This window comes from Phasianus colchicus, chromosome 1 (genome assembly GCF_987193195.1).
Source record: "Phasianus colchicus chromosome 1, bPhaCol1.hap1.1, whole genome shotgun sequence".
NCBI lineage: Eukaryota > Metazoa > Chordata > Aves > Galliformes > Phasianidae > Phasianus > Phasianus colchicus.
The window spans coordinates 124,915,571-124,943,080 of NC_143436.1; the positions used below are offsets into that span (position 1 = coordinate 124,915,571).

Consider the following 27,510-nt stretch of genomic DNA (forward strand, 5'->3'; position numbering starts at 1 on the left):
TTCTTTTTATCAGCAGACTTAGAAGTACTTACATGACTTGTAACTTAATTTATCTAGTAGCAGCAATGCTGGGCACCACAGGCTACAACATACCCTGCCACCTAAGGAAGAGGCAAAAAAAAAAAAAAAAAAAGAAAAAAAAAGCAGGTAACCTGACAGGAAAACTAGCTCCAGAACAGGGAAATAGTGCATTTTCTGCTATGGCAAGCTCTAGGAACATCCTAACATCATTGTATCAGTTTCCAATTCTCAACCTCTACTGGCCACATGCAATAAGTGAGGTTATCATTTAGAGAAACTTTTTCCACCCAAGAACAATTCTCACGCAGGGAAAAGACACTTCTTTATCAATGTTATGGCCTAAATAACAAAAAGTATAAGATCCTTGCTTTTTGGAACTAAAATAAGCAGGGAGTGGATGCATGAGAGAGGGAGAAGTTAACAATGCAACTGCTGGAGAAAGATTTTGTTTTGAAGTACATTCCTGTCCTTTGGGATAACGGATTTTTTGAGTACTCACCACTAATCTTGTTCATAAAGGTTTCCATTCCACAGGTGAAACAACTGCAAAGAGCAAAACAATTCTCCTAATCTCATTTTATGCTTTTCTAATACATATGGAGAATCTGAGTGGAATCTGAGCCAGATCTAAGTCACAAGATCCAGACTGGTGAATGGATTACTTTATTACATACAAAAGGTAACTACATATTTTTCAAAGGTGTTTGGTTCTTCAGACATGGGAGGCTCTATATAAAAGAAAACTTATGGGTAACTGAGTTAACATCTTTCTGTATGACTTCCTTGCTGTATCTTCAGAGCTGACAGTGAAATAGTAGATGTCCTTGCTTCAAAACAGATTTAAAATTATGAAGCTGCTTTCCAAAGTTTCCCACAAGGAACTTAAAGGACTTGATAAGTTTTTCTCCACAATGAAACAAGATCCCATGGATGGCTGAACACTTTCTATAGTAATTGCTTCTCTCAGAGGAATTTCTTCACATTAGAGTCAGATTCTCTGAGAAAAAGTTAGTTCCTGTTATCTCTTCTAGGCTTTAAATTAAATGTAAAGCTGTCTGCCTGTTTCACAATTTTGCAGCAGGCCAACTAGGAAAAGAGACCAGTGACCTCCTCTGCTGAATTTCAAGACTACTGCCACGGGAAGTCTGTCTCAAGCCAGAGATAGTATCACTGTACTCCTGGATATGAGATTATATTATTTCATTTTGAAACTTACTTCTGCCTTGCTGGTTGAATACAGAAATGATGGAATGTATCCTGAAAAAATACATATTCTATGAAGCTGGAAATCTGGCATTTGTGTACTCTGCAGCTGAACAGGGCTCTGCCAGGTGGGTGCTGATGCCCAGAGCAGGAGGCAGGACCAGGGCTCAGAGCTGATGCGGGCACCCCCCTGGGAAGGCCACAGCCTTTGCTTCCAGCAAAGCCACACTTATTTGACACAAAGCACTTAAGCAGGAAGAGTCTTCTTATGCAATGCTCTAAGCATGGGTTATTACATAAAAGGGGTGAGGGCATGCCACGGCTGCAGCCTGCGGCTGCCATTTTACATCAGTCTGTCAATAATCATCTTCTGTGCAAAGCCTGCGCTGTCAGCTTGCTGCTGGCACATCTCTAGGATGCAACAGCAAACCGCAAATGCAAGGAGGTGAGAAACTGCAGCTGAGATGTACAATCCAGCTGCAGAACTCGCAGCCTGCACACTCCTACTAACAGTGCCTCAGAGGTACGACAGACCTGCAGTTGCCTCACAGCATGAGGAAGCACAGTATGAGGTACCATGGCTTAAGGTATTCCCCAGACACTTTCTGGGATCAGAAGGCCAGCTTCATGTAATTTCTCCCATCTTAAGAATGGCTACAGGTGAACAGTTGGACCAGCAGTCTAGCTTTAAGCAGCTGGAGTTCACAGAGGCGGATTTTTAATCAGGTTCAAGAGCAATTTTATTGTTAAACAGTTACACTGGCTGGTCACACACAACAGTAAACCAGCAGGGTGCTGTGCAGCTCCATGTAGGGTCTCGGCACTAAACTCCATTGTCTGAGCATGAACATTGCAGGGCTGCCTCCTGCAATATGAGCCAACTAAAGTATGCTGCTGACAAACATCTCCCACATAAACAGGCAAAATAACTTCAGGAATTTTGCAAAAAAAATTTTTTTTTGCAATGATTTTACAAATGATTTCGCAAAAAAATGAGATGTTTTTACTCTGTAAAATAACTTCTTGAAAGGACAACCTTAAGGGCTCACAGCTTTCTTCTCTTGAGTGCAAGTTGCAGTCTCTTGAACAGCTCGTACTGTTATCTCATTGTTAGTACACAGAGGACTTGCATTTAAGGCTGGTTGATGAAGTCATTAGGCACCACAGATATCCCTCACTTTAGCTGCAATCATGAGATAAGCAAAACAGCTTCAAAAGTCTTATCTTGTTCATTTGTACACACTGACAATGATCTATCTGCACAAGAATAAATTCCTTGTTCCAAGGACATGCATTAAAATTCAGACCTCAGAGGAGACATTACAGAAAATTTAGCAAACAAAGGATATACGTTTTTTTTAAGACTATATGTTAAACAGCAAGATTAAAAAAGACTTGTCAAAATACAGTCTGACAGAAATCACCATAACATTCCCTATGTTCCAATGGACATAATATTCTTCAAATAGTAATTTGTCTGAGCAACCTGGAAATTTCCCGGGAGTCTAATTATACTGCAAATGTGATTTTAAAAAAGAAAATTAAACCATTATTTCAAAATTACATTTATAGCTGATGAAAAGTGGCAGATTATGAGTACTGGCTATCAGTTTCTTCACATATACGGGTCAGGATTTTGTCACATGTGCAAATGAGAACAGTTAAAGAGTCCACCCTTAGGCACCATTTTGGCCTTTAGGATAAACCTATCAGCTAAAAGTAGATTAGAGGAAAAAAAGATCTGAACAGGTAAGTCACAGAACACTGATAATGTATTTTTATCACCTGCAAGCTAAACTAGACACAAAACTGGCTCCGTGCATTTCTCTACTTCCTCATGTTCTGCACAGCAAAAGAATAAAAACAGTTACAGAAAACAAAAAGTTCAGCATTACTGATCACAGAAAATGATCCTGTTATTAAAAATATCTTAAATGGTGTAACCTTTTTTATTTTTTATTTTTTTTTCCCATTTTTAAGGTATCTTATTAACGTATTTTTCTTTTCCTCAATTCTGTCTTATCCTGACTTTCTGCATGTCAGTGATAAATAAAGATAATGTCAGTGCATTAGCTCTCTGTCTACAAAGGATCAACAGCCACTGTATAAAGAAAAGAGGCAAAAGAGAGAAGCTACAGAGCCTCAGATTCTCAAAGTTAATCACTGAAAAAAAAATGAAGGAGGGAGATCAGAGAGCTCTGGAGGGATTTATTTTGTTTGCTTCACTCCCTCCACCCTCTCCCCCATTGCAGCTTCCCTGGAAATTTTCAAAGTTCATACCTTCCCTGTGGCTATTCTGGAGATCCTACTTCCAGGAGGAAAACTTCAGGAAGGTAACTTGTAAAGGGGCTCTTTGCCCCTCAAAATCCAGAAGTTTAGCAGTTGAACCATGTACTATCAGCATTTCTACAGCAATTAGAAACAATGCACTCCGCTAGTTCTTTGCTTCATCCTGTGAGACCAACTGTCTCACTTCTGCTTAGCTGCTCTCCACGCTGCTGGTGCCAATATCATTAACCTATTTATTCAGCCTGATGCACCTGAGTGTTTTGCAAAGCATTTCGGTGGCAAAGCGACTCCTCACTTCACTTGCAAAGCTCATCATGCCTTGCTGGAAGTCAGGGCATTTTTCCTGTTCAAGTAGAGTCCTGAAGAGCTATTCCCTTTCTGACCCTGGGCAAAAAAAAAAAACCCAAACATATGTTCCCAGGAGAACACGTTTTGGTGTGTTGCAGGCAAATTCATTGGTCATACACAGCCAGCCAGCAGATGTGTACATGGGAAGACACAGCTGTCTTACACTGGGTTCAGAAGTGGGTCACAAAGATGATCAGAGGGCTGGAGTACCTCTCCTATGAAGAGAGGCTGAGGGAACTGGGCTTACTCAGCCTGGAGAAGAAAAGGCTTCAGGAAGACCTCTTTGTGGCCTTTAAGTATTTAAAGGGAGCTTATTAACAGGAGAGACTGACTTTTTATGTGGTCACATAGTGATTAGAATGAGGAGGAATGGCTTTAAACTAAAAGAGGGTAGATTTATGTGAAATTTTATACAGAAATCCTTTATCCAGAGGTAGGTGAGGCCCTGGCACAGCTGCCAAGAGAAGCTGCGGTGCCCCATCCCTGGAGACACTTGGGTCAGGTCAGGGATGGTGCCCTGGGCAGCTGAGCTGGTGGGGGGCAGCCCTGCCCATGGCAGAGGTTAGGGCTGGGTGGGCTCTGAGGTCCCTTCCAACCCAAACCATTCTGTGACTCTAGGATTCTACAGAACAGAAGTTATCAATAGTATTTGTTCAGTACTGCTATGGCGTATGTAGAAAAACAGGCAAAAAAAAAAGAGGTTTATGGTTTTTCTAATTAGAAGAGTTGTAGAAATAAATCTTCCCCAAGAAAGAGTATTATGTAAACAAATCATTGTGTGCTCTCTCTGACCTTTGTCTAAAACAGCCAGAGCTGGTCCTACCAAATACAAAATGCTGGAATAAATGGACCTTAGATCTGATTTGTTCTGGTGATTCGTAAATTGTTTATTCCCTTCACAAGTGATTAATTTGTTTCATAAAAGCTTGTGATAATGCTCAGATTTAGAGGTTACACAGCAGACACAGTACTGACATTTTTCATTGACATTTGCTTTTCATCAAAGTTCTCCTGAACTTCAGAAATCACCAATTAAATATTCACTGGATGGATTGCAATTGTAAACTCAGAATCTAATATACTTGCTCCACATAAAATGCTCAGTTCAGAAAGGAAGACCATTTTGCTGAAAAACACATTACAACACATATACTGCATATATGTAGTATATATGAAATTATATAATATTTATGATTCTTATATATATATATTTATTATCAAATTGCTACATATTTTGTTTAGCTTATTTAAAGACTATTTTAATGGGTCAGAAGTTGAAACACATTTCCGATTCAGCCACCTGTAGGTCTCCAGCTCTAACACCATGCTGAGGATTAGAAAATTAAACCAAATAACTTAGGGAAAGTAAAAACAAAAAGGTAAAAAAGTAATGAAATTTGAAACTTTATTATTTTTAGTGCAAAGAAGATAGTGATGATGCATCCAGAAGTTTTTCTTAGAATCCATTGGGTAAATGGCTAAATTACATGAGACAATTGTGAGGAAGAGGACGAACACAGGAGATGTGCCAAAGGCTACTGTTCTGGGCATGGTCTCCCTTTCTAACCTCCTTTCATGGTATAACAGCTTCAGGAAAAAGAACATGAACTGCTTTATATCAGAAATGTATCTCAGTACTCTAAAGTCCATGCATGAAATAATGGTGTATCAAAGCTTACCACAACTTAAAAGCTGTGGCTCCAGTAATTATAAACAGTGGATCTTTTGTTTTCTCATTTTCGGTCCTTAATGATTTCATGTTCTTTCCATAACCAGCAGGACTGGGCTCACACTTAAGGCAGATCTTCACTCAGTTGTGTGAATGTCAAGACTCGTAACAAAATTAGCTAATGATTTAACTTCAACTTGTAACACGAATACTGGAAAAAGAATTTCAAGTACTATGGCTATAGCTCAGTAATTATATAGAAATAGTCCCCTTTTTTTTTTTATTTCTGTAGCTGGAAACAAAGTTCAAGGCTACTACAGCAAGCTACAACATCCCTTCACTGTGTACCCAAACCCTCTGCATCCCACCCTAAAGATGCTGATGTGAAATCATTGCAGAGTGGTGCAGTGAAAAAAGGTAATGAGTGCAACAGATCATCCTAATGAGACACAAAACTACCACAAAACTTTTCTTTTTTCAAATCTGTGCTTGGTTTCATTTATTTGCAATTGTCATTTACTTTGATTTATACAGATTCACAAAAACTAACAAACTAAAAATTGTTCCAGTATCTCACCCCTCTATGGCTTTGTTTTGCAATAAATATCATCAATATTTATCTTCAAAACAAGTTTGGCTCACTTGTTATATGTAATTTTTAGCTTTTGTTTCACAAATCTCTTGGTAGATACTGTTGTAGAACAGAGACAGTGATGGGAAACTGAAGGGAAGGAACTACGGAGAGCAAAAGAGATCTGCAATGATTAGCATTGGTATCCACTGGTAATGCCACATAACAAAACTATTCTTTGAATTACCGTAGATCAAATAAGCAAATGCTTTTTTAAAACACTCTCTACCATTTGATAGCTGTATCCTCCATAAATTGTCAGGCTACAGTGCAGCTACTACAAGTAATCCATGGAGTAATCAAAAAACAGCCTGATTCAAATCCCGCTGAAATCAATTAAAGGATTTCCACTGTCTTCAGCAGGCTGGATCAGATCCATTTTGCTAAAGGATGAACATCACTCCATAGTTCCCAAGAAAACTAAGAACAAGCAGAAGAACAAAACTTTCCTTGTCCATTTAAAGAGATCTTTGTCAAATATTTCATTTAACAAAGCCTAAAAGAAGTAGGCACTCCAAACTAGACAGTAAAAAAAAAAAATATCTAGAAATAGGCAGTATACATTTTAGTACTTTAAGGTTATTGTTATAATTTATGGATTCAACAAATAGAGTATTAATCACATTGCATGTTAAGCAGTTTTCCTTAGGAAATAAAATGGGCACTATTCCTTGTGCCTGCAAATCCATCATCTATGCCAGGTAAATAAAAATAACAAATTTACAAAGCTCTAGAATTGCTTTATTTTCTCTTGTCTGTTTAATAGGCAAGAGGTTATAATAAATAACTTAAATAAATTCTGCACTGGAAAGTCAGGCAAACAGTACTATCACTGCCATTGTTTAAGAACTGTAAAATGCTGCATTTTTTTCTCTATTTACAAAAAAAAACCTGCATTGTTAAACAGTTATTCTAACAAGTGGATTTTTGACCAAAGAGCCACTGATGTTTACCTTTATAAATTAAGTTAGACATAAAGAGTCATGCTTATAATGATATCACCTTCTCTGAAATAACAAAAGAGTATGTTGCTCCTGCACTATGAGCAACAACCACTATCCTACTTATCCTACTGGGAAATTCATACCACGCTGCCTCATGCATCAGGTATTTAAATGAACAGCCTTGACAAAAGCCTTTTTTCCCCCCTCGCTGTTAATGACACATATGCAAAAGCACTGTAATTATTCTAAAACAGCAGCTGAAGTAAAAACTCTCATGGAGACAGTGGTGATCTGTCATTAAGAGAGCATTATGAAGACAGCAGGCAATTCGAAATCCCAATATTTTTTGCTTGAGACAATTTAACTGTTCAGAAGCATTTATCAAACACTTATGCAAGCATATATTGGAATAGTTTTTTAAGTTTACTATTTGTTCAATAGACTATCATTTCTGTGAAATATACGAAATGTGTCATAGGAACACACTCTAAAATTGTGCAGTAAAGTACACACTGCATACAGCATTCTGGTAAAACACTGTATTCCTAATGAAGACGCTATGAGAAGTTAATCCTTACTGTAAATAAATTACTGCCTGAATAAAAACTTAATATTAGTTCAGGAAATGTCCGATTAAGGCATGCATGCCATCATCTTCACTGAGCATGCTGTCTTACTGGATGCTGGGAATGAGGCATAGGGGTTTCATACACACACTCAGACTCTTTGTGCTGGTAAACGTAGAGCTGGTGGGAGTCTGGATTGGTTAGTAACCGCAGATTACCAGCTATATCACAACAAAAGACATACTTAGTTTTTTGAGCTACTTACTGCTTCTACAGATCTTAAGAGCAAAATGCACCTTCAATTCGACTTCCCACAAACACAAGCTCCCCCGCTAACCACAGGTGACAGCTGTTTTGTGAAGGCCTTAACATCTGCTTCAGCTAATGCACAACTTTCCAAAGGGATACAAGATCTTCACCGAAAGACTTGAAATAATGGTGAACAGCCACAGTTCCGCACAGACTGTGCTCGTGGGCATGAACCTCTTCATCACCCTATGTGTACTCTCCCTCATCTCCCCCAGTTTTACTGGCTGTATTTTCTTTCAGACAGGATGTATGTTTCTACTATCTACATGAGCTGCCTGCTCTCCAAGTTCTTCCCCATTCAGATGTTCATATTCAGATAAAGCTATCTTGATTTCTTCCTATCTGGGTTGAACTTGTTACATCTCTCATAAAAGGGACAACTTCAGGCTCATTTTCGTCACTCGTCCCAAACTACCTCCAATTACTAGCACACTTTCAAGAGAGGACTGCACTGCACACTTTCTGTAGTTACATATAAAGTTTATATTTTCTCTCTACTCCCACTTAATATTCTTTTCCTTTTTATATCCCTTTTATAATCATTCTATTAGCTACAATGTACTGCTCTGAAAGAACTGATTCAATGAATTATTTATTGCAATGGCATGTAATTGCTGTTAACTGCTCCTTGAAGTTTTTCCCTAGGCTGAATTCTGTAGCCAAAGGGACCAACACAGGAACATTCACATTAATGACTTTTAATCCACTTACTCCAAGCAATAAGCACATCCTTGTACACTTTACCTTGGACACGCTTCTCCTGAAGCAAAGCTTAAACCTATCAGAGGCCACATTCAACACACTGTGCTGGGAAATAAACCCCACCTTGCAATTTTGGCATGTGTCTTCCAAAGCTCCTGTCCCCAAGTGTCTGCATTTCTAGAATTTGACTGCTCCAACTACTGCCATGGGCTAGTAGTGCAGTCAGGGAGAGGTGGGAATGTTCAGTGTCAGGTTACTGCAAAACCACACTTCACGTAATTAACTACACGATGGCAGACACTACATGATTTCTTCAACGCTACTCCATCAAACACAGTGCATCATCAACAGCTTCCAAAGAAGTCAGTATATCAAGACTGCTCCCTCAGCTAAAAAGTGTAGCAGACAGCAGAATTGCCTCTGAGAGGCAGGCACCATGCATCTTAATAATGATGCCCTACACATAACTTCTTTCCACAACCTCCTTATTTGCCTCACCTCCTCTTTCCCACAATTGTTTTTTTTTTCTCTGATCTTATGGTGCTGTTCACCAAAGGTCCCACTCTACCCTCAACATGCAGCCTCTTAGCTCAGGGGCTGGAGACTGTGATCTCACAGGTCCTGGGCTTCACTAGCCCCTTGGTTAAGGCATGTTTCAGGAGCTGAGCACTGCTCTTTCAGTGCTTCGAGTCTGAGCAAGACGATCTTGACCACTCTCAGAGGACAACTGTGGTATTTGGCACACAACCTTAGTGGGTGTACAACTGGGCTTAATAACCCACCAGCAGATACCTTCTGATGCATACAGCCCCCTCAATACTGTTCCCTCAAAAACTCCTGGAAGGACAAGGCAGTCCTCTGTACTCCAATGTACATTTCCACAAGGAGAGAAAGAGCTAAGAAAAGTTTTTTGCTTCAGGACAGGGAGAGTGGCTCAGTATTTCCAAGAGTATTTCAGCTCCACCTGAAACATCACATGATAAAACACTGAAATGCTTAGTTTGTCAGCCTGAAGTGTCAGCTTCGCTTTGGATCAGACTGACCTCCAGCTCTGCCCTCCTTAGCTCTTCAGATTCTCCCAGGAGCTGTAGTTCCAGCTGCTGCTGCCTGACTTCCAAACCTCTTGACACCCACAGCCTCTCCTAGGACCTGCTGCCACCAACAGGGTCTCACTTCAGCACTCCCTGCGGGAAACACAACTGACATCTAAGGGAAAGTGCCTATGAAACTCAGTTACATTACATCTCAAATGGATTAAATTGACTGGATTAAGTGTCTTTAGAAAAATGTAAGCAGTATATATACATAAAGCCATAAATGACCTGAATATCCCATGAACACGAATTATCTAAAAAACAATAATAAAATAATGAACCTGGTAATACTCATAAAGTGGTAGTAATTATATATATAAAAATAAAACAAACAAAAACACCTATGTTCACATCACCCTCTACTTTAACATATAATTTCCTAATAAAGCAGGAAGAAGACACGAGTTTCTAGTGCTGGAAAGAATCACAATGATATATCAGAACTGTCACTTTTTATTTACCACTCCATGGTAAAAATATGGTAAATATTTAAGATATGTAATTTTAAACTCTCTGACACAATTTTTTTAATAGAATGTCATGATAAGGCTTTGGTTTAAATGAGCTGTAAAGCTTCAGGTTTTCATTTTTAAGAAATGCTGACATTCCAAATCCACAATTAAAAAAAGCTTTATGTAACACATTCCCCTCTTTATCTGCACATAAATAGAAATATATGCAAATGCATATACACAAATGTAGAAAACACAGTAGGCATAAAAGCATACTGTGTACTGTTTATCAACAACCTAGAGAGTGGAATTGAGTGCACCCTAAGCAAGTTTGCTAATGACACCAGGCTGACGGGTGTCATTGATAAAACAGAAGGAAGGAATGTCATTGAGAGGGACCTGGACAGGCATGAAAAGCGAGTCCATGTGAACCAAATGAGGTTCAGCAAGGACAAGTGCGATCCCAGGTATGTGTACAGACTAGGAGAACAAATTGAGAGCAGCCCTGTGGAGAAGAACTTGGGGGTCCTGGTAGATGAAAAACAGGACATTAGCCAACAGCCCTGGAGTCCGGAAGGCCAATGGTATCACAGAATCACATCGTAGGGCTTGAAAGGGACCTCAAGTCCAACCCCCTTGCCAAAGCAGGTTCCCTATACCAGGTCACACAAGTAGGCATCCAGGCGGGTCCTGAATATCTCCAGAGAAGGAGACTCCACAACCTCCCTGGGCAGCCTGTTCCAGTGCTCCGTCACCCTCACCGTAAAGAAGTTCTTGCGCACATTGGTGCAGAACTTCCTATGCTCCAGCTTCTGGCCGTTTCCCCTTGTCCTGTCTCCACACACTGCTGAAAAGAGTCTGGCCTCGCCACTCTACCCCCCACACCTTAGATATTTATAGACCTGGATCAGGTCTCCTCTCAGTCTTCTCTTCTCAAGGCTAAACAGACCCAGTTCACCCAGCCTTTCTTCACAGGGGAGATGCTCCAGGCCCTTCACCATCTTTGTGGCCTTCTGCTGGACTCTTTCCAAGAGATTCCTGTCTTTTTTGTACTGGGGAGCCCAGAACTGGACACAGTTCTCCAGATGAGGCCTTACCAGGGCAGAATAGAGGGGGAGGATCACCTCTCTCAACCTGCTGGCTATGCTCTTTTAATGCACCTCAGAATGCCATTGGACCACAAGAGCACACTGCTGGCTCACGGCCAACCTGTCGTCCACCAGGACACCCAGTCCCCCAGTATCCTGAGCTGCATCAAAAGAAGGGTGGCCAGCAAGGAGTAAAAGGTGACTGTCCTCCTCTACTGTGCACTCATGAGGCTCCATCTGGAGTACAACACCAAGATGTGGGGCCCCAAGCACAAGAGGAGCTGCTAGAATGGGTCCAGAGGAGTGCCACAAAGATGATCAGAAAGCTGAAACATCTCTCCTATTAAGACAGGTTGAGGGAGCTGAAGTTATTCAGTCTGGAAAAGAGAAGGCTCCAGAGATACCTCACTGTGGCCTTCCAGTACTTGAATGAAGAAGGAGGAGATTGACTTTTTACATGGCCTAATAGTGATCAGGACGAAGAGGAATGGCTTTAAACTAAAAGAGGGAAGGTTCAGGTTAGGTGTTAGGAGAAAATTCTTTATTCAGAGGGCAGTAAGGCCATGGCACAGCTGCCCGGAGAAGATGTGGGTGCCCTATCCCCAAAGATGTTCGGTATCGGCTTGGATGGGTCCTTGGACAGCATGATCTGGTGGGTGGCTGCCCTGCCCATGGCAGCAGGTTGGGACTGGGTGGACTATATGGTCCCCTCCAACCCAAGCCTAAGATGGACTGCATCGGCAACATTTTCCCAGCAACTATGCCACCACAGCAGCTGTGAAACAGTGGATCATCTCTGCTGGTGCAGATTTTTATGAGTGAGGCAGTGGAAACAGTGATGTGAAAGACAGGGCATGCTCCGGATGGCCATGCAGACTTTTACAAGTACCATATGCAGGCTCCTGTTCATTGCTAGCAAAAACACATAGCTAATGGTGGTTGCTATTTTGAAAAATTGTTCTGTATAGTGATTTGTAGAGAACTTGCTCTATCAAACAGCATTATTATGCTGTTTGTATCTGTTGTAATTTCCATGGAAATATATGAGAGGCATTACTTTCAAATCAACCTATGTACAATTTTCTCTTTCTCTCTTTCTTGTTGAAAAAGACTGTGTTGAATTTTCTTCTACTCTCACATGACAATATGTAGTATATTTCTTTCCTTAAATTCATAGTGATTTATATGAAATATTAATGAACTCAAGCCTGCAGGACACTGAAACATGATTATAATTGGTGTAGAACACTAAGAAATTGTTTCAACACTTTCAAAGGAGGAAAAAATGCTATCTTTACTAATACATTCATTCTAATATTTAATTAAAGGCTTTGAACATAAACAGAATTTCAGATAAAATGCAGAACAAAGGGGTATTTTTAGTTGCAAAAGTATTGTTTCCTTGTAAAACTGAGCAGTACTGAGAATGACATGAGATAAAGAAGTAAAAAGAAACTAGACTGCAATCTAAGTTAATTAGTAATTTTAACTTTTTTTGCTATCCTCCACAATTGAGAGATGCTGCTACTACTCTTGGTAAACTTTTAGGCAGATGATACATCTTCTTTATGTCACAAGCACGCTGTAATGATGCACAGAAAAGCATACTGAGCAGAAATACAACATAAAGAATGAATTTCTCAGTACGATGATTAAACTTCATGACTTTTACAGTTTTTGTTTAATACAGATGACCTCAAAGACTTTAAACTGCTTTAGCAACTAAGTTTCTTCTCCAGAAGTGTTGTTTTGCATACTGCTTTCTGAGTAACAGGCCTGTTGAAAAGTTCAAGTATTCATAAAAAAAATGGGCAGATCTACAACATAGGTTGACAAGACCTTTGCCTCTCTTGTTTGATTCACAAACCGAACAAATTTGGTTTTAACTAAACTTCCAACCAAGCTGACTTACTTTATTTAACAGTAAAGACATTGGATTACAGGGATTTTCCCTTATGCAGTAGATAAAATACATTAAGCTTTGACCTGCCTGAAGAGAAATAAGATCTAGCAGAAATCACCTGCAGCAAAATACACGTGATCAGTGTTTCTCTATTACTGTTGCTGATTCCAGGAGCTCTAAGAAGACTTGGATGTTTAAAGTCAAATAAAAAAATCAGAGAACAGTATATTTAGGGGAAAAAAAAGCCTAAAAAAGGCTTAAACTGAAGTTAAAATGCTTCTCTTACACTATTTTTCTTGTGTTGCTTGTAATGAATTATAATAATTAATAACTTCTGATACCAAAAATAAAAAAAAAAGCAGAAGTGACTCATAAATGCCCTAGAAATCTATCAAACTAAACTGCCTTACGAAGCATTTAGTATTTTTTAAAATATTAATTTACTTTTAGCCACTTTTATTTGCTGATAGCTTTTGTCTTATGCCCTTTGTTTAAAGAGAAATTGTGTTTGTTCTCTGACCTCTCACTATGACCCAGGGTCATCCCAATCAGTGTCAGTTTTTAAACAAGAAACCTCATGCTGAGGACTAGTAAGACAGAATATATTAAAGTTCTCTTTTAACTAAACTTCTGATTGGGCAAATCAGATAAACTTAAATATAGATACTAATTCTCCAGGCAATTTTGGGAGTCCTCATAGGTTATACTATAGCTAAATTAAAATATAATCTAAATATATGTTCTAATTTTTTCTAGTTTATGAACCAATTCAAAAGGTCCTGAAACATTTCTATTCCAACTACATTATACTGTCTACTGCTAAGAGAGACTGAGTCACAAAATTACCCTTTATTGGGGGGAGCAGTAAGGAGAGAGGATTGTGACTTCTAATGACCACGCCAAGCCTTATCTTAATTATCAGTATTTTTTAAAAAACTTCCAACTAAATGCAGACCTTGTCTACACAAAGGTATTCATAAAATTTTCAAGTCAATTGCATTGAGAGCCAGGTCCACTTTTCTTAGAACACAATTAACTCTGGATATCTCATACCCTTTGAATCAAAACGAAATTTGGAACAAGAGAGTTTTACCAGAGTAGGCTTCATCCATGTTCTTCTCATCTCTATTACTTTTGTGATTTTCCATCTGCACAGACAATCCACAAGTTATTAGTATCAAGCACCATTACCACCACGTGCCTTTGTCCGACAGAAAGGAACTGCAGTGTCAGAGCAGTGATGTGAAATGGAAATTTAAAGATAATCACTGTACCTGGACCCCAATGTTAATAGGGATTGCCACCTTCTGTGCACATACAGTCTCAGAAGGTGACTGAAATTCATTTTACTTAGTATATTAAGTGTAATTTGAGACATAAGCAGGATTATGATGCTAAAAACTAACTCTGAGTCAGAAAGCTGGAAAGACAAAGCACTGGCATGCCAAAGATAGATGAAGTTCTTAATATCTTTTGGAACTCCAGAGTCAGCATTTTCTTACACAGTTCTTAAAAATTCCACCATTATACCAATGGACTACGAGCTACCACAGCCCCTTCACTCTGCTTGCAAAAGGATTTTACCCATTTTTCAGTTAGACACTCTCCCAGTCTCCTTCCCACCACAGACAGTGCTACTTCCACCCTGGCAATGAAAAAGCAAGCATTCCCTTAACACCAAACCTGGGGTTACAACACCATTCAATGTGCTAGCTTCTCATATCAGCAGCCCCAAAGAGAAGTGCTTAAAACCTCCGTTCATTCTATTTTATTATTTTTTTCTGATTGTATGGTTCAAGATTTTTAAAAGCTATTCATTTTTGTTTTTCTTCCCCATCTACTTTATCTGCGCTATAACAAAGGCATAGCAACAACACTAGGAGTTATGCTAGCTTTATTTTCTCCTATTTGACAAACAAATGAGTTTTTGTAAAATGCACAAAAGCCTTCAAACACAGACACTGCCAGGAGATTCTGCAGAACTAACAGCTAAAGAATAAAGCTATTTCAAATTCATGAAACCACACAAGATACTGCAAATCGATCATGGTCTTTTCACCCTTCTCTCACAATACTTTAAACTACCTTTTACATTTCCTATGAGCACTGGTGCACATAGAACAGCATTCCTAAAGCAGGAGATTAAAATCTTTATGCTTTTCGTTGATACAAGGCACCTGCAGCAGACACAGCCTTCCAAGGGTCAACTTAGAAAACCAGCAAAACATCTCATTTGCCTCCCAGCACTTGCTATCACCATTGCTGTCTTTCTGTCAAAAACAGCATTTGGGTAATTCACAGTAACTACAAGCGCTGTGCTTGGTGTCTTCATTTCCCTTTCACTTGTTTAAAGGCACATTTCTCTGTCACACTGTACCTATTCAGGCAACAAATAAAACAGGTAACTTCTAAGGCCAAATGTCTAGCACTGTCTCAGCTTAAAAGAGAATGCCGATGCTATCACTGTCCACATTTCATTAAGGAAAACAGATCAGAATACTGAAAATTTTAACAAGGTGATTTCTAGAGCAATGCATGTGTAGCCAAGATTGTGTGCAAATATAAATAGCCAGAATGCAACTTCTACCTGCAGACAAAAATGTCTGGAAATACCCAGTATGTAATGCAAGGCTCCAAAAAGCATCACAGGCCTTAGATCGTGCAACTAACATGGCTCCTCAATAATGTCAATGTTTTCCATTACTGTAGCTTCACTAGATTATATCTATATGCAGTCAGTAACAGACTGGCAGGATGAGGGAGATGTAAACTTCCCAGTGAGAACTGCAACGTTTTACTGGAAGGGCAAAGTGGCTCAGCACATGCAGTGGTGAAGGTACATCTGTTATCTTCATACTTCACAACTACTGCTTGTTGGCAGCCCATACTCCTTCTTCAATCCCAGAAACTGTTCAGCACAAACTGACACTTCCCGAGCAAGCTCCTGAAGTTGTCTCTGTCTTGTTTTCCTCCTTGTTTTCTGCTCTCTGCTGATTAAACTGTTCTGTGCCACAGTGCTTATCTTGTAGAAGTATAGCTGTTCTGTAGTAATACGCTCCAAGGCAGCCACACAAGTCACATAATATTCAAGTATCAGCAGCAGGATGGGGCTATCTTATCCAAAAAAATCTTTTATGATTTGGAAATGGCAACCAAAGAGGAGGCAGGTAACAGTGTCAGGAAAGAGAAACCCCCTTTCTGTCCCCAGACACAAGATGTGAGATTTTCAGGCACCTCCTCCGACCTATTCGACAGTAAGTAATCCTCAGATGCACAGAGCTTGCAGCCACACCACAAAGAGGAACAAACATCTGTTACATGTTATATAGAGGAAATCCATCACATGAAAGGGTTAATTCACATAAGATAAGATAAAAGCTGGCTACTCATCTATATGCTTTTACATGTAAGCAATTACTTTGAAACTTTTGCATCGTTGTTTTAAAGCAAATCATAGCTTCAGAGTAAATGCCCCATGCCCTATGCAGACAAGTAAAGCCTGCTTGTCAGGGCACAGTAATAGTGGCAACATTTGCTAGTTCATATCTAAAAAAGGACTCATCTACAGCTACTTGTGCATAGGGCACAGCTGTTCTATATCTCTGTCTTTACCTCTGTGTTCTGTTCCCATAAAGTAACTTGTTATGGAACAGCTAATCTGAAATTAATCATGATTCCAAAAGATAACAGAGTTTGATGATGACATAACAGTTCAACTAGATGACATATCAAGCCTTGGCATTTCAAAACGACAACAAACTTGCTAACTGTAGGGGGTATCCAGCTTGGTGAACATAAAAAGAATCTTATAAATTAAGTTCTGAGTGTTCCAAACCTTTGAACTATTGAGCCCAAGCTTGTCTAAATCATATCAGCTAACTAGCTGCTAAGAACACAGGAACGATATGAGACTGCTTATACTGAAACAAAGCATATAAAAGAAAATATCCATAGTTTGTATCGATTTTAACAGTAACAAGTCATATCTCTCTACAGCTTCCACCTCAGCTTAACTCTTACAGGCCTTTAACAAGGTGGACAAGCTATTTGGAACCATATTATAGGATAAAAATCTACAGAGACCTGATTAAATTTTCAATATATTAGCTCAAGTACCTCAAGCACCTCACCATGGCAGCCAAGAAAACAGGCAAAGTAGATGATGCTAAATCTGTGCTATCACAATTAGACTGCAGCAGCTAATTTAAGGTATTTGTTATCTCTGTTATGTTGCAGAAATACCTCAAAATGTAGAAGATATATATCCAACAGCATGCCTTGAGTCTGACAGGAACTGAGTTCTCCTATCCTGCAGCTCAGCTCTGTGCTTGGGCCAGCTGTTAGAGGTACTTAATTAAATATCTTGTCAGAAAAAATGTCCATTGATCTCACTTGTAAAACTCCTACCAACTACAGAGAATTTGGTCCAATACTTTGTCCCTCAGTTCAGCATTATGCAGCTAAAAACCAAAACATTAGTCATTCACAGTGTCAAGGCTTGAAGCAAAAATGTGTACAGCCTCTGAATTTATGTACTGAACTGGGAGTATAATGGAGTACCTTCAAATGAAATGTCTGCATGATTGGTTTTTCAGGAAAAGTAGGCTCCAAGATTCTTGACTGCTAAGCAATATCATAGTTAATAACTTAATATGCTTGATTTTTGCTATATGATATCGATGAAGAAAGAATGTCTTTAATATTAAGTTCACCAAAATTGTTTGATACAATATATGAGGTAGTCTAACCCTGGAGACAGAAATTGCATTTGAGAACTGATCTTTACAGTTGCTGTGAAAAGATGATGATGACAGTCACTGCTACTGAGCTCATTTTTGCACTCACATTTAACTGTGATGGTACAGAGAAGGCAGACTGGTCCCCTGATATGCTCACAGTCAAATGGCAGCTATAGAATCCTTATCCACCGCCGGATGATGGTGAGGAAGGTCAGTATTGATTAAATTTACTTTGGCACTTAAAATGCAACACAGCCTAAAACCCTGGAGGGTTGTTTCTCTCCAGTCATATTGTAATACAAATTCAAACAGAAATGCCACTGCAGAATTGAAAGAATCCTCCAGATCCCCATGACAAAAAACTTGCCATCATATTATTTTATGTTATCTCATGTCTCTTAAATAGAAAATAGAGACAATAGGAAAGAATAGTCTTTAATGAATTTCACCTTTTTTTTTGTTACAGCTTTGCAATTAAAGTCTTTTGATGGAATGCAACAGGAAGCCAAATACTGATCTATTGTTTCTACATTTCAAGGAATGAGACTAGGCTGCTCTAATTTAGCAATTAAGTCAGGTTTCTATTCAAAGATGGTTTTCTGTCCTCCTTCTGTAATCAATGAGTAAATTAAGCTTTCTGCAACAGGACAGTTTTGCCTAAAACAAGGCAAGTATTTCATAAAGATCACGCTCTTCCAATGTCTTTGCACTTGGGATATACAGGGAACCTATAAACATATTATAAGGTAAATTACTAGTTGGATATATTTCTTTATGTGTTTTAAAAGACGCTTTGGAAGGTTATACTGATTCTTAACTACAAACATGCACATTTAAAATTAACCAAAGAAAGTGAAATAAGTGTAACACTAAGCAAATCAACTGACACAGTACATTAATACACTGTATAATGTGTCAGATTTACATTGTTGGTTACTTTCAAATACTTAAAAAAATCCTACATTCTGCAGTGACTTTAATGGTATCTCAAAGTACTAATTGTTAAGGACGAATAAAAAGCTGTGTATCGCAGAATCTGTATTGGCAGTAAAATAAAAACAGGATGAGTAGCTTGGGCTACAGTTTTGAACAGTATGTACTTCAAATGCATCTTCTTTCTTTAGTATTGTGTTCACTTGCTTCTTGCTTTGATTTTAACAATACATTTAGAAAACTGGGCTTGTTTCTTCTTTTTCCAACTTCAATAACTTTCTGTCTTAAATGGAACACTTCTAGAATGCAACCACAAGTGACTCTCGTAAAGGTGACCTCTCTTTGTATGGGAAGCCATAAACATGACTTCCAGATTTCTGCTTGAAAATAGCTCAGGAGAACTCAATATGGTACAAAAGCCATTGAGCATTACCCAGAAATAATGAGTGCTTATGTATTTGGTCTGCAAACCACGCAGTATTCATCTCTCTGCAACCTTGGCTTTCAAAGGATGAGTTGAACACTAATTAAATGTTGCCAGTAAAACAGGACTAAAGGAATTAGATGGATGAAAATGATCTACAGGGGATATTTATAATGAATAACTCTGATAATCCTCAGTCCTGAGACCTCCTAGAATAACAATAGTATCCCTTAATGCATTAAAAAAAAACACAAATATACACAAAAACATAGAAAAAACAAACCACCACCAAAATCTTTCACCATATTCCTTCTCTGCAGCCCTGGAGTCTGCAGAGGTGGTTTTAAATACAGTTTTATAGTTAAGAAGGCTCATTTCAGTAAGAAATAGTTAGAAATAATTAAACAATTAAAATATTAACATGCAATAGAGACACTGTGAAAATTTGTGTTCCTCTTATTTTCCTGCATTTTCGTGTAGTAAAATTGTTACACAAAATGGACTTCCTTAAAAGACTGGCATAACCACTTTTAACCATTTTTTAGGAGTTAAATTACATAATGAATTTGCACCTGATAAGATAGCTGAAATTGCAGCTATGCAATCTGAAAACATGGATGCTATGAATTTTGTGGATAATTTAGAAATACAGCAAATGTATTGCTTAGGGACATGCTCTTTGCTAATGAAAAAAAGATTTAACTGACATTTTTCAAGTGTTCTTTGTCCTGGTTTCAGCTGGGACAGAATTGATCTTTCTTTCATAGTGTCTGGTATGATGCTGTGTCTTGGCTTTAGGAGAAAAATGATACTGATAACACACTGATGCTTTAGTTACTGCTGAGCAGTGCTGAACAGAGCCAAGGCTGTTTCAGCTTCTGGTACTGTCCTGCAAGTGAAGTGAGGAGGCTCTGGGAGGGCACTGGGAGGCTGAGGGGAGCTAAGAGGGGACTGAACCAGCACAGCTGACCTAAACTGGCTAAAAGACATTTCAAACCATATAATATCATGTGGAAAAAAACTTGAAAAATGTTGGGGAGTTGGCCAGGGAAGGCTGCTGCTGCTGCTTGTGGCCTGACTCTGCATTGGTCAGAGGGTGGTGAGCAATTGTTTGTGCTTCACTTGTTTTGTATATATACAATTATCATTACTATTATCTTTTTCTTCTTCCTTTTCTACTTGGTTTTCTGTTCTGATTTTCTCCCCCATCCCACTGAGAGTTGGACTCTGGGGAGGTGGGGGTGAGCAAATGACCATGGTGCTCCTTGGTGGAAATTCAGAAGATGGAGTGGAGCAAAAATTTCATTTTCCATTTTCTTTTTCCTCAGTACCACAACTTTTTAAAAGTAAATTTCCCAGCAATTTTTTTGAAAACAATTACATATTGCATTAGACTAACAACTCTGTTCAATTTTCAAGGTTCACCAAACAGCTAACATTTATATACTTTTATTTAAAAGTTTTGAGTCCAATTAAGTTTGATAAAGCTCTATGATTACCTAGTTATGAAATCTGTCTTTTTTCAAATGTAGTTTGTTTGTTTTCTTTGTTTGTGATCCTGTGCCTGTAATTTTAAAGTGGATTGTTTTTTCTCTTACTCTCTGCAATCATAGAGTCAAAGCATTTCTTGTCTTTACAAAAAGCTGTGAGGGAAAGCTGCATGAAAACAGTCATAGAATTTCACATCACAAATATAATATATACCTTACTATACCTAATCAGCAACAGACCATATAATCAGAGAAAAATACTGTGTTGGAATATCAATTTTTCACTGACTAGTTACAGCACTGTGCAAGACATGGCACAACACAAAGCTAAAGAAAAGGCTTCAATTTGATGCAGCTCTGAAAAGCAGAAGGTTGATCTTCATGGAGAGCCTCCCTCACGTGCCAGAATGGTCCAGTCTGATCTGCAAGGAAGTGGGTATTCAAGGTAAAACACCAGTTTCACTTCATAGAGAATTCCAGGGTGAGATCCAGCACAAAACAGAAGTGTGCGGGAGATGGAAATGGAGGCAGGCTACCTAAGAGAAACAGAAAAGTACAACTTGGCTAGGCAGGAACGGAATTACCAGTCAGCCTCAGCCTAAGCTTAACTATCACTGAAACCAGTAAAGACATGAAGATTAAGATGGGCCTCTTCAGATATATCAGCAATGAAAGAAAAGCCAAGGGAAAGCTGCTGAATGAGATGGGAAACCTAAAGGAAGACATTAAAATGGCTGAGGTAGTTGATTCTTTCTTTGTTTCAGTCTTCAGTAGCAAGCTATGCTTTCAAGACACCCTTATCCCTGTGATTACTGGACAAAGATTGAACTAGAGATTGGCTAAGCAAGAGGAGCGCTCACAGGTCCGTGGGCCTGGGTGGGGTGAATCTAAGGCTGCTGAGGAAGCTGGTTTATGCCTTGGAAAAGTTGCTGTTTAACATCTTTGCAAAGTCACATTGATCAAAGCAGATTCCTAATGACTGAAAAAAAGGAATATTTTGCTTAAACAAACAAACAAAAAAAAAAAAAAAAAAAAAAAAAAAAGAAGAAGAAGAAGAAGAAAAAAGAAGAAAAAAAAAAAGAATGGGGGCTAGGAAACTCCGGGTCAGTAAAGTTCATTTCAGTCTCAGGAATATTTTCCACAGAAAATGATATGGGATCCTGTTGGATAACAACTAGAATATAAGTCTACAGCGTCCTCTGCCAGTGGAGTGAAGTGTATAATGTGCTGTACAAGCAAGAGCACAGCCAGCAAGCTGAGGGAACTAATTATTTCTTTCCCTTGCAAAGCTGTACATTTACCATTCTTTCCAGTTTTGGATCTCAGATGTTCACTGACAAAAAGCTGGTAATAGTTAACAACAACTAGTGGAGGGCTTCTAAGATATCTATAAAGCTTAAGCACAAGACTTAGAACTGACTAAGGAAAGAGGGTTTAGCCTCAGAAAACTTAGGGAGAAAGCCAAGTCTTCCAATATCTAATAGATTGCTAAGAGAGCAGAGCCAGACCCTCCACAGAGGTGGGCAGACATGGGACAAGAGGTAAAGGCCACAATTTACACCAAGGGAAATTCCAGTTGGATATAGGGAAGAAAACTGTTTATGATACCACTGGCTAAGCACTGAAACATCTGCTCAGTATGGCTCTCTTTGGAGATCAACTTGACTGGACAGGTGCTGAGAAAACATATCCAACTTTGACACTAGCTCTGCTTTGAGCAAGAGATTCTGAACTGACCTGCAGAAATCCCGTCCACCTCAATTTTTGAATGATTCTGCGATTATACTCACTGCCTCCTTTATGCATCTAAAACATACTCATTGCTATCAGCCTGAAAACAAGATTTCAAAATTGCTTCCATCCACATTGAAAGCTGAAAGCAAGTATTGTTTTCAGAGTTGTAGACATATCCTATCCTTATGAAAATATTTTGTTATATAAAAGGGATACATTACTTCATTGGTGTAAAGTAAAGCTTCTGCTGTGATGTCAGGACATACAGCGACGGTTTCTAATCATTCCAGGTTTCCCACTGGCATGAAAAGAAAGCTCTTCATTTCAAATGCTGTAATATACAACTCCAGTACATTTCATTTTGAGTCTAATCAAAGAACGAGTTTCTGTCAAAATTCCAATGGCAGATAGATTTTGAGAGCAGGCTTATAATTTATCACCAAAAGATTCCCCTGGAATACAACAGCACCTGGTTTGTTACCTGTAGAATCCAGGTAATTAGGAAGGGCTACATTCTTATTCAGTTTCTCATCCGAGAGCAGACAGAGGAATCAGCCACATAGTAAGCCTGTTTGTTTCAGCTGTAATCAGTCTAGTTTTCCTAGTTGTTATTACTATATAATGCTGGAAGCATATAAGTGAGATGGAAATCCTAATTCTGATTACTAGGATATCAAAGATTCAAGAAAAGAATGAAGACTTCAATATGAACCCTTTATGAAGACACAATGATATAAAAAATGAATTTAAGATCCATTTGTGAAGCTTATGCCACTGGTCAAGAGACCGTAAGTGACAAATTTAACAGGAATAAGATTGTTTCTGCAGTTTATGGAGTCTCTTTTTCAGTAAAAAGCAAGTGTCAAAGTTCCCTCCTGACTGTTATGTGACTTTCAGATTAATATTTTTTTTTAAATCTGGAAATGCATGGTATTTTGACCACACTCATCTAATAAAGATTAGCATGTGTTGCTTGCATCTCTACCGCTGTAGTGAAGAGGCTTTCATAATATTTCTGTAGCTCCTTTCCCGAGGAATTGAGCATATATCTGTGCAAAATGCAATCTGTAAGGGGAATACAACTACAAGGGCAGCTCATCCATTTCTGGAAGCAAATGCAACTTTTCAAAATTATACAGGTGACAGTGATAACACTGACAACTACAGTCCTAAGGACAGGTACCTGCACAATTAAAACTTGTATATGTCCTAGAAATTAATTGGACCAATTCAGAGTTTGTATCATTGAGACAGAAGACATCGAAACCAAACACGTCTCCAGCGACCTAGGTTCTGAAAATTGAAGTAAACAGTCTTATATTTAATTTTTAATTTTTGAATTAATAGGTTTGTTTTTTTTTTAATGCAATGTACTAATATTTCTTGTTACTCAAAACACAGTTTGTTGGCCATATTACATTAGTTTCTTCACCCTGAGCATTTTTCAGTTTCTCTTTCCTTTCTTTCTATGGCCCATTATAAATATTGACACTTTTCCTTTCCTGAAGTATCCAGTCACACATTCTTCTTGTTTTCTGCCTCATATTTACACAGCCCTGCCTGCTCTCCTCACACAAACTCTTTACCAGCAATCCACCCAAACATGTACCACTCTTTGAGGTTCTCTATATACTCCTATCTCTGCTGGTCACTCACATCAAAATTGCCTCAACACATCTTCTTTACTTTTCACATACAACAGACTGTCTCGACTTTCTTTTTGTAAAAAATGCACAAACAATGACCGAAGCTGCTTAGCTCCAGGATTTATCTTTTCAATAACTCATACCAAAAGAAAATGCCCAGAGAATACTATTCCTCTTTTGATACTCAAGCATTTTGGAACTGTTCCAATACCCTATTATATTTTTACAGCTACCCGAAGGGCATTTAAAAAGATACTTCATTTCCATTCTGGACTATCTCACCCTTATTCATTATGACTGAAATAACATTATTTTCTCTTTTTCCCACCCTGAGAAGGCAAGTCTGCAGTATAATCAAATAACGGCACAGGAAGTAAGCCAGTGGGTTCATAGTTTAAGTGACAGGACATCATCTACCTGACAAGGTCGATGACTCTTTCCCTCGGAGCAGTGCTGACGGGCTCATCATTAATCATTATGATCTGATCCCCAGGTATAAGCTTTCCTTCAGAGGGGCCGCCTGCAGATAAATGAAAAAAAGCAAGGTTAGTAGACTATTCGAAATGCACATGCACACTCTGCAGTTCATATGCTATGAGTCCTTTTTCTTCAACTACTGGCGTGTTTAACACTTTTTTAAACTTTACTTCCTCACCAAGAATATCTTGAAAGCCACTGACTAAACAGTTTCTACTGAAGTTACTCAAGTTCCAAAACAATATTTGGGCACCTAAAAATAAGGGCTAGATTTTCTGGAGGAGAAATAGGGCCCATTAGAGTGACCTAATTCATTCTTCAAGTTGTGATCAGTCATAATTCATAGCTTGCTTACCAATGTTTGTTTGACATTCATATAAGACCACCCCAGGTAAGGACTCCTTTTCCTATAATTTTGTAATCTTCTTTAAGTAATGTTAAGATCAGGAAATCATCTCTGGTGTCTACACACTACTTCTTGTCCCAGCCAAAGTAGCACTGGTGAACAACATATTCCTCTTTTCTATGAAACGTCACTCACCATGTTTGAAAGTCATCTGCTCATCTTTCCTCTGACTTTCCTGTTCTGGGCAAAACAAACCTGCTTCCTTCAGTCCTAAAATAGTAAGTTTCTATGCCTCCAGTCTTGGAGTCTCTTTTCCTTTGCATTCCTACTACTTGGTGAACAGAATTTTACATAATGTGTTCAAAAGCACTGGTACTTTCAGTTAGATGCAGACATTAAAGATTAGTGTAACTAGGCAATCAAACGTGCCTATGTGCTTTTGAATTTTGACACTATTTAAATTTATGCTATGTTTTATAAAATGCACATCATATTTTGCTTCCAGCATGATTACATGCCCAAAGGAGAGAATAATATCACAATTCAAAATCAAAAATTATATCCTCTAGTCTCTTGCCTTTAAACTCTGCATTCACGATACATAGGAAAGTATCCAAAAAATCACCAATATGAAGATAAAGTCTTAAAAGAAAATGTTTCAGTATCAGAAACAATTCAATTAGTAGTTAAGCTAATGCTGTTCCTCTCTCTCTTTGACTTGAAGATTTTACTTTGCTTATACACCCAGTATTCATGGATACAACTCCATATACAAGAACGTTGCTTTGAACTCATCTTTCCTTCTATTCACTTGGAATGCAAGGTAATACTTTTTCCAAATCAAACAAACAAACAAACAAAAAAATTACATTAATAATGCTAACTTGGGAGAAAAGATCTGTCTGCCTCAATTCAAATATTAGTTACAACATTCACTCCATCTGAAAGCAATACAAATAAAATCAATGCACACACGCGGGTAAATGACATCAGAACTCCATGCAGTCAATTTTGCCTCTCCTCTGCTCTCTATGGGGATTCTGCAGAACATATTGAACAGGAGCAAAGTCAAATCCCCGTCCTTAGCTTCAAGGCAATTTATGTAACAACTGAACTTTTAAGCATAAAGCCTGCTGGTTCAGGAGACTAAGCAGTCCCACAAATTCAAAAATACCAAAAAGCTCAATAATTTTCACTGCTGTTAGGAAGTTTTGTAGGTAGGTTTTGATCTTGCTTTTTTTGCCGCTTGATTAAACAGAGGAATCCTTAAAAAAAAAAAAAAAAAAAAAAAGGAAAAGAAAAAAAAAAATTGCCAGCAATAATATTCTTCAAAGCCGATGACAGCATGAAAATATGTAAGTTATAATCATGCAACTCAGTACACCTCCTGAAATGCTGATTAGATGGCAATGAGGGTGACATCAAATCAATATGAACATAACTGGGAGAAGACTTTCCTTTCTGAATGAAGTAGATAATTTTGTTTCAGGCAAACAATAGTAACAGCTCAGAGCAATAATCTAAAATTGACTTTTTGTTAATGTATTTACCTAGGGGTTCAAAAAGGAGGAAACTACTTCCTAATACTATCTACCAAGCAATTTTACTTTTTCTGCTTGAAGACTTCAGCAGTTCTTACATTTGTAACTATATTTCATCTCAGTAGATTAAGTTCCCGGTCAGTATAAATACATTCACAGAATTGTTGTTGACACTCTCAAATAATTGCACTTCTTTTGAAGAAAACAGTAGAAGTCAATACAATTTTTTAGGAATATCTCTACAGCTATTTTCTCATTTAGCAAGCAGCCAGTTAGTGATACTAAGAAGTGCCAAGATTGCTTTTGGGGTCACATGAGGAAAACATACCTGGTGTTACTGAGCGTACAACAACTGGCTTTTCACTACCAGCCACAAAACCAAATCCTAGCACAGGATCCCTCCTCATTTCCACTTTCCGAGGGGCTGGAGGGGTTATTTGGCAGCTCTCTATTCGAGGGTCTTCAAATGTGGCTGATTGTGTCATGTGACTGTGGGGAAAAAAAAAAAGATGAAAAAAGGAAGAAATTATTAAAACATGATTTTGTGATATCTACTTGAGCCAAGTAATTTCTGCTACAACATGAGATGAATATTTGAAATGTTTTCACTGTGAGAAATAAAATATCAATGTAATAATTTTTAATTATATTTTCTTATACATCAAATAATACTGTTGTTTACAGGTCTCAAATACTGATCAATAGTATCAACCTATAGTAAGATTTGACAGCATACATTTCTTTGACAGCATACATTTAATCATATCCCATACATGAAAGAAAAATAACCCAACAATAAAATCCTTTTCATCTGTGTTTGAATTTTCCATCCTTCATTTGTTGGAAGGGAAAAACAATAAAGTGACCTCCTTATAATATAAAACATACCAATTAGACTCCGACAGCCTTTTGCAAGAGGAGACGACAGGCATTCAAATTTGGTTTTCTAAGACATTGAGAA

General features: G+C 38.3%; 1 protein-coding gene across 2 annotated transcripts in view; it reads right to left on the reverse strand.

Moving 5' to 3' along the window:
- FRMPD4 (FERM and PDZ domain containing 4) overlaps positions 1-27,510 on the reverse strand; it is a 295,873-nt gene that overhangs the window by 44,773 nt on the left and 223,590 nt on the right. For both annotated transcript variants that reach the window (XM_090125667.1, XM_090125670.1), the window contains exons 3-4: positions 26,878-27,038; positions 24,603-24,705 (exon numbers count right to left, since the gene is read on the reverse strand). In XM_090125667.1, the coding sequence (XP_089981793.1) occupies positions 24,603-24,705; positions 26,878-27,038 (264 nt within the window). The remainder of the gene's footprint in view (positions 1-24,602; positions 24,706-26,877; positions 27,039-27,510) is intronic.